This window comes from Emys orbicularis, chromosome 19 (assembly GCF_028017835.1).
Source record: "Emys orbicularis isolate rEmyOrb1 chromosome 19, rEmyOrb1.hap1, whole genome shotgun sequence".
Taxonomy (NCBI): Eukaryota; Metazoa; Chordata; order Testudines; family Emydidae; genus Emys; species Emys orbicularis.
The window spans coordinates 20,013,417-20,029,101 of NC_088701.1; the positions used below are offsets into that span (position 1 = coordinate 20,013,417).

The window sequence follows — 15,685 nt, forward strand, 5'->3', positions numbered from 1 at the left end:
CTTTGTTTGTTTTTCCTCTCCTTTGCAGCGAAAGAGTTTGTAGATGACTAGTGCAGAAGCGGCAGAATCTCACGAGGGCGGAGGAAAAAACCAAGGCATAGTTCCAAAAATATCTTGCAAAATGTCAAGGAGAGCAGCTGGTTGGAAAATGGGGTTTTGTTTCCCCCAGGGAAAATTTTGCCCTTTTCATTGAAAAACTGAAATTTTCAGGCTAAAACCTTTTATTTCTTTTTTTGGGATGAAAAGTCAAAATTTTCTACCCAAAGCCAACACTGTCCATGAAAAGAGTCTGTGCATTGAAATGCCAGTTTTCTATTGGAAGAATGGTGTAGACATAATTTTTTCTCCACCAGCCCTATCAGGGATAATGATACCTACCTTTTAAAGCTGTAGATCTGAAAAGCACTTCACAACAGCAGGTTGCCATTTTACAGCTAGGGAAACTGAGGTACAGAGTAAAGAAGCAACTTGCCCAGGGGTTTCACACAAAGTCAGTGGCAGAGGTGGGCGCAGCACCCATGTCTCTTAATCCTAGGCCCCATTCATGGGACTTTGCTACTTCTACCACAGAGCTGTCTTGCTAGCTGAACCTTGTACCAAGAGTCGGTCGAGAGTTTCAGGGTGAGGTTAGCTACTGCGATTGCCGTCTATCGGAGACGGATGGGGAGCACAGGAAACAGGCAAAATCTTTTAGAGCCAGCAGCTTGATCCTCCGATCACACAATTTTACACTAGTGGAGCTGGTGTGATTTAACAGAGTTACGCCTGCGGAGGGCTGGCTGGAAAGCCAGAACTCCGTTTTGTGAAAAATGGCTTATTGTTAAAGGCAGCCTAGTCAGCAAGCTGTAAATTGGCCATTCAGCAGTCTCAGCTTGACCAAGGCAGGAGGGAGGGGGGGGTTGGGTGCCACAGAAAGGGCAGCTTGATCCCGCGTCCTTCCTGATAAGAATTGTGTTGAAGTTGCTGATACATGTATTTTAAAAGAGCAGGATGTGCCCCAGGAATGTCCATTGGGGTCTCCAGGCTGCAAACTCTGGAAAAACCCACACCTGGTTAATCAATAATCAGAAGGAGCCTCTTGCTTGCCCATTGGAACTGCTTGCTTAATAAGTTTTCTTTAAGGGACATGTCATTGTATTACTAATGTATAAATAAGGGGAAAAAGCTTGAGATAGTTGGACTCGTTTGGGGACTCTTTTTGGACTCTCCCTCTGGATACATCTTGCGGTCCCCACCGGCAGACGGAAGATTTGGCCACCGGAAGCCTGCCGCTGTTTCACTCGAGCGCCACACTCAGCTTTGGTAATTATCAAGGGTTGGGGGGTGTTTTACTAATCTGTTGCGGACGTGTGTAAGTGCTTGAGACTAAGTAAAGTTTAGCTTTAAGTGAAAGCATTCTTGTGTTGTCCTGTTGTGCCAGCCATCTATCGGTCGGACGGCCGTGTCTCCCCTGATTTATTTCCTGACACCACCTCACACAGACTAAAAGTTACCAAGAGCTTTGGGTTGAAAGAACCCTGGGTAACAGGAGATGCGGGTGCAAATCTGTGCTGTGCTTGATTTTAACTAGGCGAGTGCCCTAACCACTGAGCTCTCGGCTTCCCCACCCCCGAGAAATTCTAGCCTGGACCTGAGAAAGTTTCATTGAAGCCAAGATGCTTCTGGGAAAAGTTTCCATTTTGAAGAATCAGCATTTGCTAAAAGAAAAACATTGTTCAAAAATCCCACTCTAGCTCAACTCCTGTGGTCGCTAGGTCTCCCTCGCCTGACATGTGACGGAGATGGACCCGAATCTAGAGCAGTAGATATTTCCGTCTCCGGTAGAACTGTACGTCACTCCAATAGGCCCAACGCAGAACACCAAATCTGAGCCACCCTCCCTGTTCAGGAATCCGAGCTGGCCGCTGGAGTTGAAGTCTGCTGCGGGGGGTCCGCCCTTGCCCATAAACTGTTTGGGTGAAGTACTGTGAAGTCTTATGGAAAAGCCTTGTAGAATCTCATAACAGCACCACCAAGAAGATTCTGTAGAAATTAAAGGGCATTCACTAGGAACTCCTTATAAAGTTTGCTAGATAATTTTATCCTTGCTGTAGAATTTGGCAGGTTGGTCGACAGGAAGTCTGTAGAAAGGTGATCATCTCCATTATTCTATTGGACTCTTCTATATCTATATTTATCTATTCTGTATAATTCTATACAGGCAGGAGCTACCCAAAAGACGTGTGTAGGAGCATATTGAAATTCCAATATAACAGATGCAAAGAACCCTGTATAAATATATGCACAGTGATTCCTGTTTTAAGTGGCCAACGTGAAACCAGTTTACATGAGTGGCCAGTGGTCTAGTGGGTCGTGTATTGGACGGAGACTCAGCAGACCTGGCTTCTAGTCTTAGTCAGGTCATTGGCCTTCTGGGTGATCTAGAGCAAGTCATATGACCTGTTTTGGCTTAGTTTTCCTATGTGTAAAATGGGGATAATCATACTGGCCTGTAAAGAATGTTGAGATCTACTGATGCGAAGTACTAGGTGTTGTTATTTACATTTGTATTACTGTCAGCCTGCACCCAAGGGCTTGTTTACATGATGAGTTACTACATGGCGCCCTGTAGATTCACACCCAGGCTTGCTGCGCAGTAACTTGACGTGCAGACAAGCTCTAAGATCAGGGCTCCATTGTGCTAGGCGCTTTGCAAATACAGAGTTAGAGACGGTCCCTGCTCTGAAGATCAAAATAGGCAAAACACAGGAGGGGAAAAAGTGGCATGTTTTACTTAAGGTTGTGCAGCGGATCTGTGGTAGAGTGTGCCCCAGTCACTAGATCACGCTGGGCTTCTAAGAAAAGGAGGGTCCGCATTCATCTCACTCCAGACATGTATGGGGTATTTTGGGTGGGATCTTAAGACACGAGGTGTGTCACAAAGTAGTCTTACGTTCAGATTCCAGTGTGTTTAGTGAAACACAACAAAGGCATGTAACACTAGCCGATGTGACCATCGCAACGCTGGTATGCTCATTTGCCCACAACAGTTTTCTTGCCGAAGTCAAATGGCCTGGGATCAGTTCACCCAAATGTTCCTGATTTCACGTCAAAAGGCCACCTGACCTGTTGAAACCCCATGAGACAGACCAACAACCTATTGATGGGCTGTGATGTACAGGGCAACGCTGGGATCTTCCAGAAGGAATGGCTTTTCTAACCTGCAAGACTCCAGCATGGTAGGTTCCCCAGATACCTCAGTGAGTGGAGATCACTAGAACTATTCTGATGTAGTTTGGCCCAGTGAGTGACTCGTACTAAAAGCAGAATACCCCTCGCCATGAGCACACACATCATCATTAACTGAATGTAATGTCCTGACAAAAATATCTGAGGGCCAGTTCCCTGCGCAACCCATTAATGGGTCCATGGTGGAGATGGGGCACTGGATGGGGTGGATCAATGCTCCAAGGTGGGCCAGATAATTCTCTTCCTAGATGCCTGGCTGGTGGGTTTCGCTCACATGCTCAAGGGCATATTGATACACACATTTGGGGTTGGGAAGGCATTTTCCCCCAGGCCAACCTGACCTGGGATGTTGGGGAGTTTTGACCTTCCTCTGCAGCATGGGGCGTGGATTGATTGCTAGGCTCATCAATGCATATCTCACCTAATCAATTCCCTGCCATTGCAGGGGTCTTGGGCAGTGGGGTCACCTGGGTCTCTCTTGTTCTCTGCTTGCCTTATAGTGAATGACCTTGTCTTTTCTAGCTTGCATGCTGAGGCTGAAATGAGGAAGCTAGATTGCAGACACTAAACATTTGATTAGAACGGTTGGTAATGAAACGCCTCACATCTCTGCAAACCTATGTATGTTCTCCAGCTAGCATGCATCAGTCCTCTTAAATAGGACCGAGAAATGAAGATGGAGATTAATGTTTTAACTAAGTAAACCCACAACCTCTTTTCATTGCTATAGTTCAGACCGCTTCCCTCTCTTCCCCCTGGATTAAGAAACTGATTTTGGAGAATGCAAATCAACATTTTTTCCAAGCAGAAAGTTGTTTTATGGGGCAATCCTGGGGTGTGTTGTGTTTTTTTGTTTTGTCTTCTGAATTGTGAAAGGCAGGGTATTTCTTCTAAATTCACTAAACCAACACTTGCCAACAGGCTTTAAAAAGTCAGTGATCTGGATATAGGAAGGGTCTTGCCCTAGGGCAAAATATGTCAAGGAATTTAGAATGCCGTGTCATCGAAGAAAGACTGGATAATCTATTCTGGGTTGGTACAAGGAAAACACAAGTAATTTGAGGCAAACAAGAGTTCCCAAAGACAACAGTACTGCTGCAGGTTTTTTAGCTCTTTGGGGTGTGTTTCAGGGAAAGTCAGTTTTTTTGGCAAAGGGAAGAGGTGATGGCTCATCTAAGCCCAAAGAACACACAAAATGACACCTTTCTCCACTCCCCTGTTACCTAGCCAAGTCCCTGAACAGATAAAAAGGAAGAGATTTGCACTGTCTTTAGAGGGACTCAACGGCTTTTGCTCTGGGACTTTCCTCTGGTAGCTGCCCCGTCAAGGTCTCCTTCTCTCTTCTCTTCTGCTGCAGAGAAGCTGCCACTATGTCTCGCCAGTTTTCTGGCCAAAGCCTGGGAAGCAGCATTAGGGGTTTCAGCTCCAGCTCTGCTTGTTTTGGTGGTGGGAACAAAGTCAGCTTCAGCACGGTGTCACGCGGAGGATGTGCAGGCTCAGCCTGCAGTCCCAGAGGCTTTGGCAGTAGGAGCCTGCATAACTTGGGAGGAAATAAAAGGATTTCCATTGGTGGATTTGGTGGCACTTGTGGAGGGTTTGGGTTTGGCGGTGGTGCTGGGTCTGGGGGACAGTTCAGTGGTGGGCTCGGTGGTTGCTTTGGTGGTGGGGCTGGAGGAGGATTTGGTGGTGGATGGGATGGCCCTGGATTTCCTGTTTGCCCACCTGGTGGCATTCAAGAAGTGACCATCAACCAGAACCTCCTGACTCCTCTCAACTTGAAGATCGACCCAGAGATCCAGAAAGTGCGGAAAGAGGAAAGGGAGCAGATGAAGACCCTGAACAACAAATTTGCCTCCTTCATCGACAAGGTGAGATGAGTGGGGGAAGGGACATTCTGTTGCTCCTAGAGACCCCACGCAAGATCAGCCCCTCCCCAACTGCCTGTGACTGTACAAACACTTTGCAAAAGAGAGCCCCTTCCCCCAAAGACCTTACACTGTAAATAGACAAGACAAAGAGTAGGAGGGGAAGTGACTTGCTCAAGGTCACAGAGAAGGTTATTGGTAGACTAGGGAATTGAACCATGGGTTTCTGCTCTACCTACTGGACCATTAGCATTGGTTACCAAGGCAACAAATTGTACGATGTATTCCCTGCTAAATGTCATCTCCCATCTGGTCAACACCATCCATTTACGTAGTTAGCCTTATTGGCGTGGATTCTTCTAATCCGTTGGTGTCTCTCTGATGAGAAAGCTCAAGTTTCTTTTGCCTATGACTGAGAATTTTGTCTGGAAAAAAATCCCTGCACAAATGTTTGATTCTGCTGTTCGAGGAGCATTTTTTCCTGTTTATTCAAGAGGATTCTGGAGCAGGGTTACTGAGTCATTGCTCTCAGGATAGGTGTATAGGGCAAAAGGTTAAACTCACTAGACCTGGTCAACAACAATAAGAAAACAAACAAAAAAGAAGGATGAAAATTTTAAATAATCTTTTTTTTTTCCCAACCACTCTCTTCTGGCTTTCAGGTCCGATTTCTAGAACAGCAGAATAAAGTTCTGGAGACGAAATGGAAACTCTTGCAGGAACAGGGCCAAGGCCCCATTAAAAAGAGCCTTGACCAGCTCTTTGAGGCTTATATTAATGGCTTGAGAAAGCAGCTAGATGGCCTGTTAAATGAGAGGAGACAGCTGGATACCGAGCGGAAGAACTTCCAAGATCTGTTGGAGGATTTCAAGAACAAGTAAGGAAATAATAATGAAGTATAATCATTGCAGTCAGACTCCAGTCAGAAAGCTGGGAAGCCAATTGGAAATTTGCCAAAGTTCAGATTATTGGGTTCTGGGGTTTGGCCTGGGTCAATTTCTAATAATAATTAGAGTTGGTGGAAATTTTCTGAAAATGTTCTGAAATTTGATTTTTCAAAAAAGTCAAAATTTGAAATATTGGTGAATTTTTTACTGAAATTTCAAATTTTGACCAAAAAAATGGACAAAATGTTCACAGAAATTGAATTATATGTTTCAACAAGCTGTAGAGATGGTAAAAAAATAAAAACCTTCAAAATTTGAAATGTGGATGAAATGTCCATAAAAATTTCAAATGCTGAGAAAATAAATTGTCAAAATGTTCATGAAAATTTCACCCCATCTTTCAATCAGCTGTAGAAATGGTCAATTTTTTTTTTCAAAATTTGATGAAATTTGTCATCAAAATTTTGAATTTTGACAAGGAAGGATACAATTTTCATGAATTGACTCAACTCATTTTTCTACCAGCACTAATAATGTGAATATGAATTATGGTTCTGATTGAAAGATCTTCTGGTAGAGATTTATTATAGTTGACCTTTTCCCTAATTAGGAATGGATTATTAAGATTTAATTGTATTATATTAGTGGACAGATCCCACTCTAACTTGCTCTTGGGTAATTTGAAATCAGTCGGGTTTTACCTTTGTGGCAAGGCAGAAATGGAAGAAAATGGATTTCTTTGTGGGTAGGACTTTTGAAACCAATTCGCCAAGCTGGAAATTTAACAAAATCTCCTGTTCTTGGATGTGAATAATGTGGGATGTAGTCTCATTGATAGGGCCGTATCAATTTCACGGTCCATTTTGGTCAATTTCACGGTCATAGGTTTTTTAAAATAATAAATTTCATGATTTCAGCTATTTAAATCTGAAATTTCATGGTGTTGTAATTGTAGGGGACCTGACCCAAAAAGGAGTTGTTGGGGGTTGCAAGGTTATTGTAGGGGAAGTTCTGGTACTGCTACCCTTTCTTCTGCGCTGCTGCTGGCGGTGCGCTGCCTTCAGAGCTGGGCAGCTGGAGAGCGGTGGCTGCTGGCCGGGAGCCCAGCTCTGAAGGCAGAGCCGCCGCCAGCAGCAGCACAGAAGTAAGGATGGCATGGGATGGTATTGCCACACTTACTTCTGTGCTGCTGCCTGCAGAGCTGGGCCCTCAGTCATCAGCTGCCACTCTCTGGCCACCCAGCTCTGAAGGCAGCAGCGCAGAAGTAAGTGTGGCACGGTACGGTATTGCTACCCTTACTTCTGCGCTGCTGCTGGCGGGGCGCCGCCTTCAGATCTGGGTGCCCGGCTAACGACCGCCACTCTCCAGCCACCCAGCTCCGAAGGCAGCGCTGAAGTAAGGGTGGCAAGACCCCCTAAAAATAACCTTGTGACCCCCCCCCCCCGCAATTCCCTTTTGAGTCAGGACCCCCAATTTGAGAAATGCTGGTCTCCCCTGTGAAATCTTTATAGTATACGGTAAAAGCACACAGGGGTAGACCAGATTTCACAGTCCGTGATGCGTTTTTCATGGCTGTGAATTTGGTAGAGAGAGAACAGCAGAGAACGATCGGTTTGACTGGATGGGTTCCACGATTCTTGTTCGAGAGCTATAAAAAATCCACAAACATTCCTAGGGTATAAACTCATGGGCTCACAGAAGTCAACAAAATCCTTTGATCCTTCACTGAACCTGTTCTCTCAGCTCACACGCATCCCTCACGCAAGCACATGGACAGTGAGAGGAGTTTTCACCTCTACAATCCCGCCATATTGGAGGTTTTTAAGTACAAGTTAGACAAACATCTGTCAGAGATGGTTTAGATATACTTAATCCTACCTCAGCATGGGGAGATGGACTAGTCTAGATGACCACTGGAGAGGTCCCTTCTAGCCCTATGGTTCTATGATATTGTTACATCCCCCTTGAATATAGACAGTCCTTTAAAACAAAGCTGCACAAAACACTAGAAAGTGTACAATTTGCTAAGTCATTTTAGGGGTGGCCCAGATGACCTGATAGGTGTTTGCACTGCTAAGTCCCTGAGAGATCATGATTCAATACTTGAGTGCAGTTATATCATAATAAGTTGGGCTATCAGACGTAGTATGGAAGTACCACTTTGTGTGCCTAATTTTGCAAACACTTGCTATCGGGTGCGAAGTTTGCTACCATGAGTGGCCCCACTGAAGTGAATGAAGCTCCTCATGGAGGTCACATGCTGCTCTTGGTAGTAAGTATTTGCATCATTGGACTCTTTGTTGGGCTGGGAGTTTTAGAAAGATGGCAGCAATCAGTGGTTCGTTTGGGAAGGCAAAATGTTGCTGTTTGTCCATAAATCCTCAAACATGGTGGTAGATTTTTGCCAAAGGGGTCCGACCCATTTCCATTAGCCTCTTTGTCTTGTTGCCAATGACTTAAGCAAGAATAAAAATAAGCAACCGGACCCTGTTTTCTCTCTTTACACTCAACAGGTATGAAGAGGAAATAAACAAAAGGACAGTTATGGAGAATGACTTTGTGGTCCTGAAAAGGGTGAGCCAACCAGCCGGGTAAAATCCACAGGAAGCTTTAAGCGATGAACAGAAAATGGTTGGGATTATTAGGAACTCTTTGTTTAAAATTGCCCCCCAAAAGAACAAAGGGAGAGTTGATAATTCATAATTTGCTGATCATCACCAACCAATGAATTGATAAGCAATGACTGCTACAATTTTAAACTGTGATTATATGTTTAGGGAGAGCGGTTCTCTCGAGTCAGGATTAGTTCAATAACAACCCCCCAGTAAATCAGCTTTGATTGGATTTATTGAAGTAACAGTTAGTCAAAACAGCACATACACAGAGAGGCAAACAGTTACTGCTGAAGACCTCCCCGGAGTTTGCAGATGGCCTGCATCCAGTCTGCAGAGGGTCTTACTTCTCCTATGATTTAGGAGCCACTATACGCTTGTTACCCATATTGTGTATCTTCTGGTTCTTATCCATTTCCTTTTTTTGGTACGCACTTCTTATCTGAGGCGAGTTTCAAAGTTCTTTGTTCCACTGCATATCCTGTGGCTAGTACGCTGCTAAAATAGCTCTTAAAATAGTCGTCAGAATATGCTAAGAGTTGCTACTCAGTAAAATTCCACTCTTTAAAGTTAGTTTCATCTTAACGGAGCTCCCCAACACACCTTAAGATCTTGTGGTGAAGCACTGGAATGGGTTACCTAGGGAGGTGGTGGAATCTCCTTCCTTAGAGTTTTTTAAGGTCAGGCTTGACAAAGCCATGGCCTGGATGATTTAGTTGGGAATTGGTCCTGCTTTGAGCAGGGGGTTGGACTAGATGACCTCCTGAGGTCCCTTCCAACCCTGATCTTCTATGATTCTATGATTCTAAGGTCTTGGCCTATCTTGAGTTTGGACCAACTTCTGTTGGTAAGAGAAACAACACAAAACTCTTCTTCAGGTCTGAGTCTCAGAAAAGAGTTCCGGTCAGGCTGATATAATAGCAAAATAGATCAGGAAAAAGGTTGTTAGGTACCAGTGTTTCTACTGCTGAAGGCCAAGTACACAAACTGTGTAGACAAATACACAACTTACACAGATGCATGTCTCTTTTTTGTACATGATTAGCCTTAATTCTATAGGTGTTTTACTCCATTATTATTTTTTATTTATATTGCAATAGAACCTAGGAGCTCTAGTCCTGGCCCAGAACCTCATTGTGCAAGGTGCTGTACAAACCCAGGACAAAAAAATGGTCCCTGCCTCAAAGAGCTTATAATCAAAGTATAGTAAGACAAAAGGGTAGAGGCAGAGAGACAGAGAGCACAAGAAAACAACGAGACAATATTGTATGCGTATGCATAGAAATACCCTTCATCAATACACAATTCAGCTTGTCCCAGCTTCAGGTTTACTGTAGGCAGACTAACATTAGAGACCATTTTTTGGAAGCATCACTAATAAAAATGATTAGAAGTTTTTTTTTGCCCCAAAATGCAGTTTTCGTCAAAACTGAAAAGTTTAGAAAAATGTGTCAATGTTGAGGAAATTTTCATTTGAGCAAAAACATGAAAGGAAGTGTTTTGATGTCCAAATGTCCCAGTTTGATATTTGTGGAAAGGAGCATTTCACTTTTTTTCATTTTAAAAGTTTTTTGAAAAGTTTAAAAAAAGATCAAAATCGGAAGAAAATGTTTCACTTTTATGGAAAAAACAACAACAAAAAACAGTTCAATTGTCCCCCAATTATTATTCCCTCGCCCAAACGGAGCCGGGCAGGAAATTTCAAAATTTTCTGGTTTTGTTTCATTTCAGAACAGGAAAAAATATCTTAATCATGGATTTTCCTGCAAAATGGAAAATCTGGTTTCTGTCCAGCTCTAATTAGAAGCCTGATTTTATTAGCTCAGGAGATGGAAAGATTCACTCTATTACCGATCTTTCCTTTAGGACATGGATGCTGCCTATATGACCAAGGTGGAGCTGCAAGCGAAACTAGACTCCCTGACTGATGAGATCAACTTCCTGAGATGTCTGTATGAGGCGGTAAGAAGGCTTGCCATTCTCTTGGTCAGCTGCGGAATACACCCCTGGAGAGCTAATTCTAAACAGCTTGGATGGTGCCATTAGATAGCTGGGGGTTGGGATTTTTGGCTTTCTGAGGATGAATATTCCTCTTTAAAATACATCCATGTCGACTGTGTAGGATCGGGTTTGTGTCTTAGCAGCCTCTCTCCAATTTAAACTGAAGCAGCACCAAGGTCTAAATAGATTCTTAGTGTTTAAGGCCAGAAGGGACCATTGTGATCATCTAGTCTGGCCTCCTGTATAATACAGCCAAGAAATTTCTGTATCAACCCCATAAACTTCTTTGTAAGCAAGAGCATCTCATAGAGAAAGATGTCCAGTCTTGATTGAAAGACTTCATGTGATGGAGACTCCATCCCTAGGCAAGTTGTTCCAGTTGGTTAAATCATCCTCACTGCAATTAAAAATGCGCACCCTATCTCTAGTCTGAATGTGTCTAGTTTCACCTTCCAACCACTAGATCCCGTTGTGCCTTTTGCTGTTACATTAAAGAACTGTCTACTATCAGAAATCTCTTCCCTGTGAAGATACTTGGAGACGGAGATCAAGTCATCTCTTAAACCTCTCTTGGATAAATTCTACTGGCTTGGGAGGACCTAACTTGTGATATATTTAAAGGGGGGCTGATTTTCAGGAAGTGCTTCTGAAATCAGGCCTCTTGAAGGCGTCTCATGCTGGGCACTCCAAATCACTAGGCGCTTCAGAAAATTCAGACCAACCTCTCTAGTCAGGGAGGATCTGAAATGGAGAAGGGCTGAGAAAGAGAGGAACATATACAATGAAAAACATGGTGGGGCTAAAGCCCACGTTTATGGGACTTTCAGGAACTGTCTCAGATGCAGCAGACAGCTTCTGACACCTCCGTGGTCCTGTCTATGGACAACAACCGAAACCTAGACCTGGACAGCATCATCCGGGAGGTCAAAGCCCAGTACGAGGAGATTGCTCAGAGGAGCCGAGCGGAGGCAGAGTCTTGCTACCAGTGCAAGGTGAGTCCTCCAGCATCTAGGGTCCTGATCATGCCTCGCATGGGAGCTTTGCCATTGGCTTCAGTGGATGTAGGGAGTTTGGATGCAAAATGCCTCGTGCCACTGGGCAAATATAAGCCCAATGCTATCCTGTACAGCTGAGTAGCGACTGCCATCCACAGGTCGGATGCTCTGTCTTTTCACATGCAGCTTTGGCCAAGGCAAAGAAGCTGTCACCTCCTTGGTGCTGCAGACCAAGATGATTGAGGAGGTCTAAGCTGTGATGGGGGTGGTGTGTGTGTAGGGATGGGGCTCCATAAGATTATTTGCTCTCCGTCCTTTACTCATCTAAACACTGTGTCTCTGCTCTATAACACTTGCTCACAACTTGGCTAAGCTGTGCACATAAGACACAAGCCACCCCAGTTGGTGCTGCAGATGGTTAGATGGTTAGAACCCAAAGTGCCCCTTCGCCCAGGAACGTGAAGTAATGCCCCACTATTGCTGGCAGCCACAGGTGTGAGAATCCCACGTGCATTTCCAAAATGCAGGCTTCCTCAGTAGTAGCAATTCCCCCAAGTGAGTGGCAAAAGGAGAGGGCATGGAAAAACAGCCGGTCCCATGAGTTACGAACCTCTGCTACAAATGCAACTCACTGGTGAGTGTATCCCACTGGGCTGATGCACAAAGGGTATGAATTGCCAGCTCCCTCACCCCCCCAACTTCTGCAGCTTTAGCTCAAGTAGCAGCTCATATTTTTTAGCTTTGGGGGTCCCCGGTTTAATCCCTGGTATGTCGACCAAGAGGGTGGCCATCTCCCCACTTGGAATACTCTACTGGATTCTTCTGAACAGTGTCCTCTTTGGAAGATAACTCACTAGGTGATGATGGTTTGCTGCAAAGAGTATACGCACTAGCCTTTGTCTGACACCACCCGGTTATGTTGTTTCCGAACACCAGTTCGAAGAGCTGCAGGTGACAGCTGGGAAACATGGAGACAGTCTACGAGACAGCAAGAGCGAGATCTCAGAGCTGAACCGGATGATCCAGAGGCTACGGGCTGAAATAGAAAACGTGAAGAAGCAGGTATGGCTTTTTTTCATGCACGTGAGTGTGAACCTGGGATGATTTCCTTTAGGGTTTCACTGCAGGCAATTCAAATCTGGTAGACGTAGTGCTCATGAGGAACTTTCCATTGCAATGATTTTTCTATTCGAAAAAGCTCTTTTCACAAAATTTCAATTTTCTTTTGAGAACATCAAAATGGCAGCTCCCAAGGTTCCTGCTGGGAAAGCTCTTGTTAATTTCACTTCCTGCCTGGAGAAAACAAATTTGACTAGAGCCTTCTCCTAAAATGGAATTTTTCTGCAAATCCCTTCTCATGAAAAATTTCACATATTTGGCTTTTTGCCCCAATTTGGGATTTTTTTAAATAAAAAGGCACATTTCCATTTTCCAGCCAGCTCTGTTCATGTCAGGAAGCACTCTGGCTAAAAGAAAGCATTGAGGTCTATCTGTCTCCCTATAGACTCAACAACATCTAAGTGCTGATGAGTATTTAACATAATTTCTACCACAATACCCCTTGTTATTCTAGTTTTGTCTAGTCTAGTTGCCTTTCTTGAGTGGTGACTACAATATTGTCAATTCTTGTGATTTTTAATCACACATTGCATGGTATTCGGTGTGTTGTTTTTTTTTAAAAGCCCCAGCTCCTGGAATCAGGTGATGACATGAGATTTTCAGCTTTCATTTAAGAAAGGGCCTCATGATTACAGAGATGAAGCTTGAACACTACAGCCTCCAAAACCAGAAGGCTGATAAAAAGAAGCCCCAACTTATTTAGTATGATCTCATGAATTTTGATCTCATGATTTTTTGGTGCCATGATTTCTGAACACCTGGGCAATACTGAGACTGGTGCTTTTATCAGATTGTGCCATGCGTTTCTGAAGTGTTTCATTTGTGGCTGGTCTTGGGATTTGGACCATGGTTGCAAATGAAAACCATTCTGGTGATCTCACTATTGTTGCAAAATCTGGGGTAATGTAAAACTCCGGCAGCCTGATTCTCCCTCGTTCAGTCATTTATACCAGTGCACATGGAATGTAATCCACTCTCATACCAAAATGGCAGTGGTTTACGCTCACTTTGCACCATTGTCAATGACATACACTACAGGGCAAAGGAGGATCAGGGCTGGGTTTCTGTGCTACCCTCAGCAGAATCCGTCAGATGTCTGTCTTGCCTTGCAGTGTGAAAAGCTGCAGACCTCCATTGCCGATGCCGAGCAGCAAGGCGAGCTGGTCCTCAAAGACGCCAAGGGCAAACTGGCTGAGCTAGAGGGTGCCCTGCAGAAGGCCAAGGCAGACTTGGCGCGTCAGCTGCGGGAGTACCAGGAGCTGATGAACGTCAAGCTGGCGCTGGATATCGAGATCGCCACCTACAGGAAGCTGCTGGAAGGAGAAGAATGCAGGTTAGGGCAATATAATGAGGACCAGATCTTTTGAAGTCAATGGGGAAACTTGGCGCATGTCATACTCATCCTTTTAAAACAATGCCCCAAACTATCTGGCAACTAATATTGCCCAAATAATATTGGTGTATTAGCATTTAGGACATGCTGCGCTTTAAGAGCAAGAGGTGGTCTGGTCTAGTGGATAGGGCTCTGGGTAGGCACTCAGGCGACATGGGTTCTAGTCTGCCACTGATCTGCTGGGTGACCTTAAGCAAGACTGTGTGCCTTTGGCTTTGTCTACCCATATGCTGTAAGTCAGTCTAAGTTATGAGAGTTAAGTGATGTAACTTGCATTGAAAATGCAGTTTTGTAGGAATTGAAATGTTTTGTGGAAGTGTGTTTGGTTTTGAGAATTTTTCAACAGGAAAAAGTTGGAATGTTCCCTTTTGATAGCATCATTGGGACTAATTTCATTTTGACTTTTTTAGATGATAGGAGAATATTAATTTTAACATTATATTACATTTAGTAGCATGTGTACATAATACATATATTATAGTTAATATTTTAATACAATACAAAAGTCAAAATGACACTGTTAAGAATAAGTTTGAAATGTTTCTTTCATGGCAAATTTCAAAATTTCAGCTTTTTCATTCTGAACCGGAATAATTTTTTACCCCCAAAATGTTGGAATATCCTGCAGAATGGAAATTCCAGTTCCCGACTAGAAACTGACCCTGGCCTTCAGCAGATGAAATATCATTGATTGCAGGGTTCCTAGCAGTATAACGGCTCTGTTGGATGTGTAACACATACCACTTTCTTTCCCTTGCAGGATGTCTGGAGAGTGCCAAAGTGCTGTGAGCATCTGTAAGTAGCTTGCACGTTCTTCTTGTTCTGTTAGAGGTGGTGTCAGGTTGTGGGTTGTGCGCTAGGACTCCTGGGCTTGCTTCTGGAATAACCAACTGCCTTTGTTTTCCCTCTGCAGCCATGGCGGGTGGCAGCTTAACCTCTGGAGGTGGACTTGGAGGTGGGATTTACCTTGGAGGAGGAGGAGGCAGTGGTGGTAGAATCGGTTTCAGTTCCGGCAGTGGAAGAGGTGGATATGCCTTAGGTGGAGGATCCGTCTCTGGTGGAGGATACAGTGCAGGCAAGGGAGGGTACGGATCTGGAGGCGGGTCCAGTACCATTGCGAAAACAACCGTCACCTCCACGTCGGTGAAATCGACAAGCAGGAGAGTCTAGAAGATGGTGCCTTCTCTTATCATCTAATGGCTGCAGCTCAGCTCCTCCACCCAACCCTGACATCCAAAAGAGAAATGAACGGTGTCCCTTACAGCTCAATAACCTGCTATGTATTGCCTCAAAGAGAGCAACGGTCATGGTGACAATTGTCACCCAACCAGTTGTCATGGTAGTGACACCTACTCTCCCTCTAGGTTTAAGCCAGGTACCATAATCTACTTAAAACCACACCATGAAATAAACTATGGCGGATAATGGCCAAGTTTTTCAAAAGTGGCTATCGATATGGAGTACTCCAATTCTGAATGACCAGCTTGAAATACCATAAAGGGGCTGATTCTGAGAAAGAAGGGAGGACCCACCCTCTGGAAATCAGGCCCCTTTAAGGTGACTCCAGTGAAGCATCAAAAACTAC

The 15,685-nt window shown here is 44.3% G+C and overlaps 1 protein-coding gene across 1 annotated transcript; it reads left to right on the plus strand.

Moving 5' to 3' along the window:
* The first annotated feature begins 4,598 nt into the window (after positions 1 to 4,598).
* LOC135891795 (keratin, type II cytoskeletal 5-like) lies at positions 4,599 to 15,270 on the plus strand. The gene is made up of 9 exons (XM_065419458.1): positions 4,599 to 5,096; positions 5,756 to 5,970; positions 8,494 to 8,554; positions 10,459 to 10,554; positions 11,421 to 11,585; positions 12,525 to 12,650; positions 13,820 to 14,040; positions 14,861 to 14,895; positions 15,014 to 15,270. Exons 1-9 carry the CDS (start codon positions 4,599 to 4,601, stop codon positions 15,268 to 15,270), a joined length of 1,674 nt encoding a protein of 557 aa, XP_065275530.1.
* Positions 15,271 to 15,685: the final 415 nt, after the last annotated feature.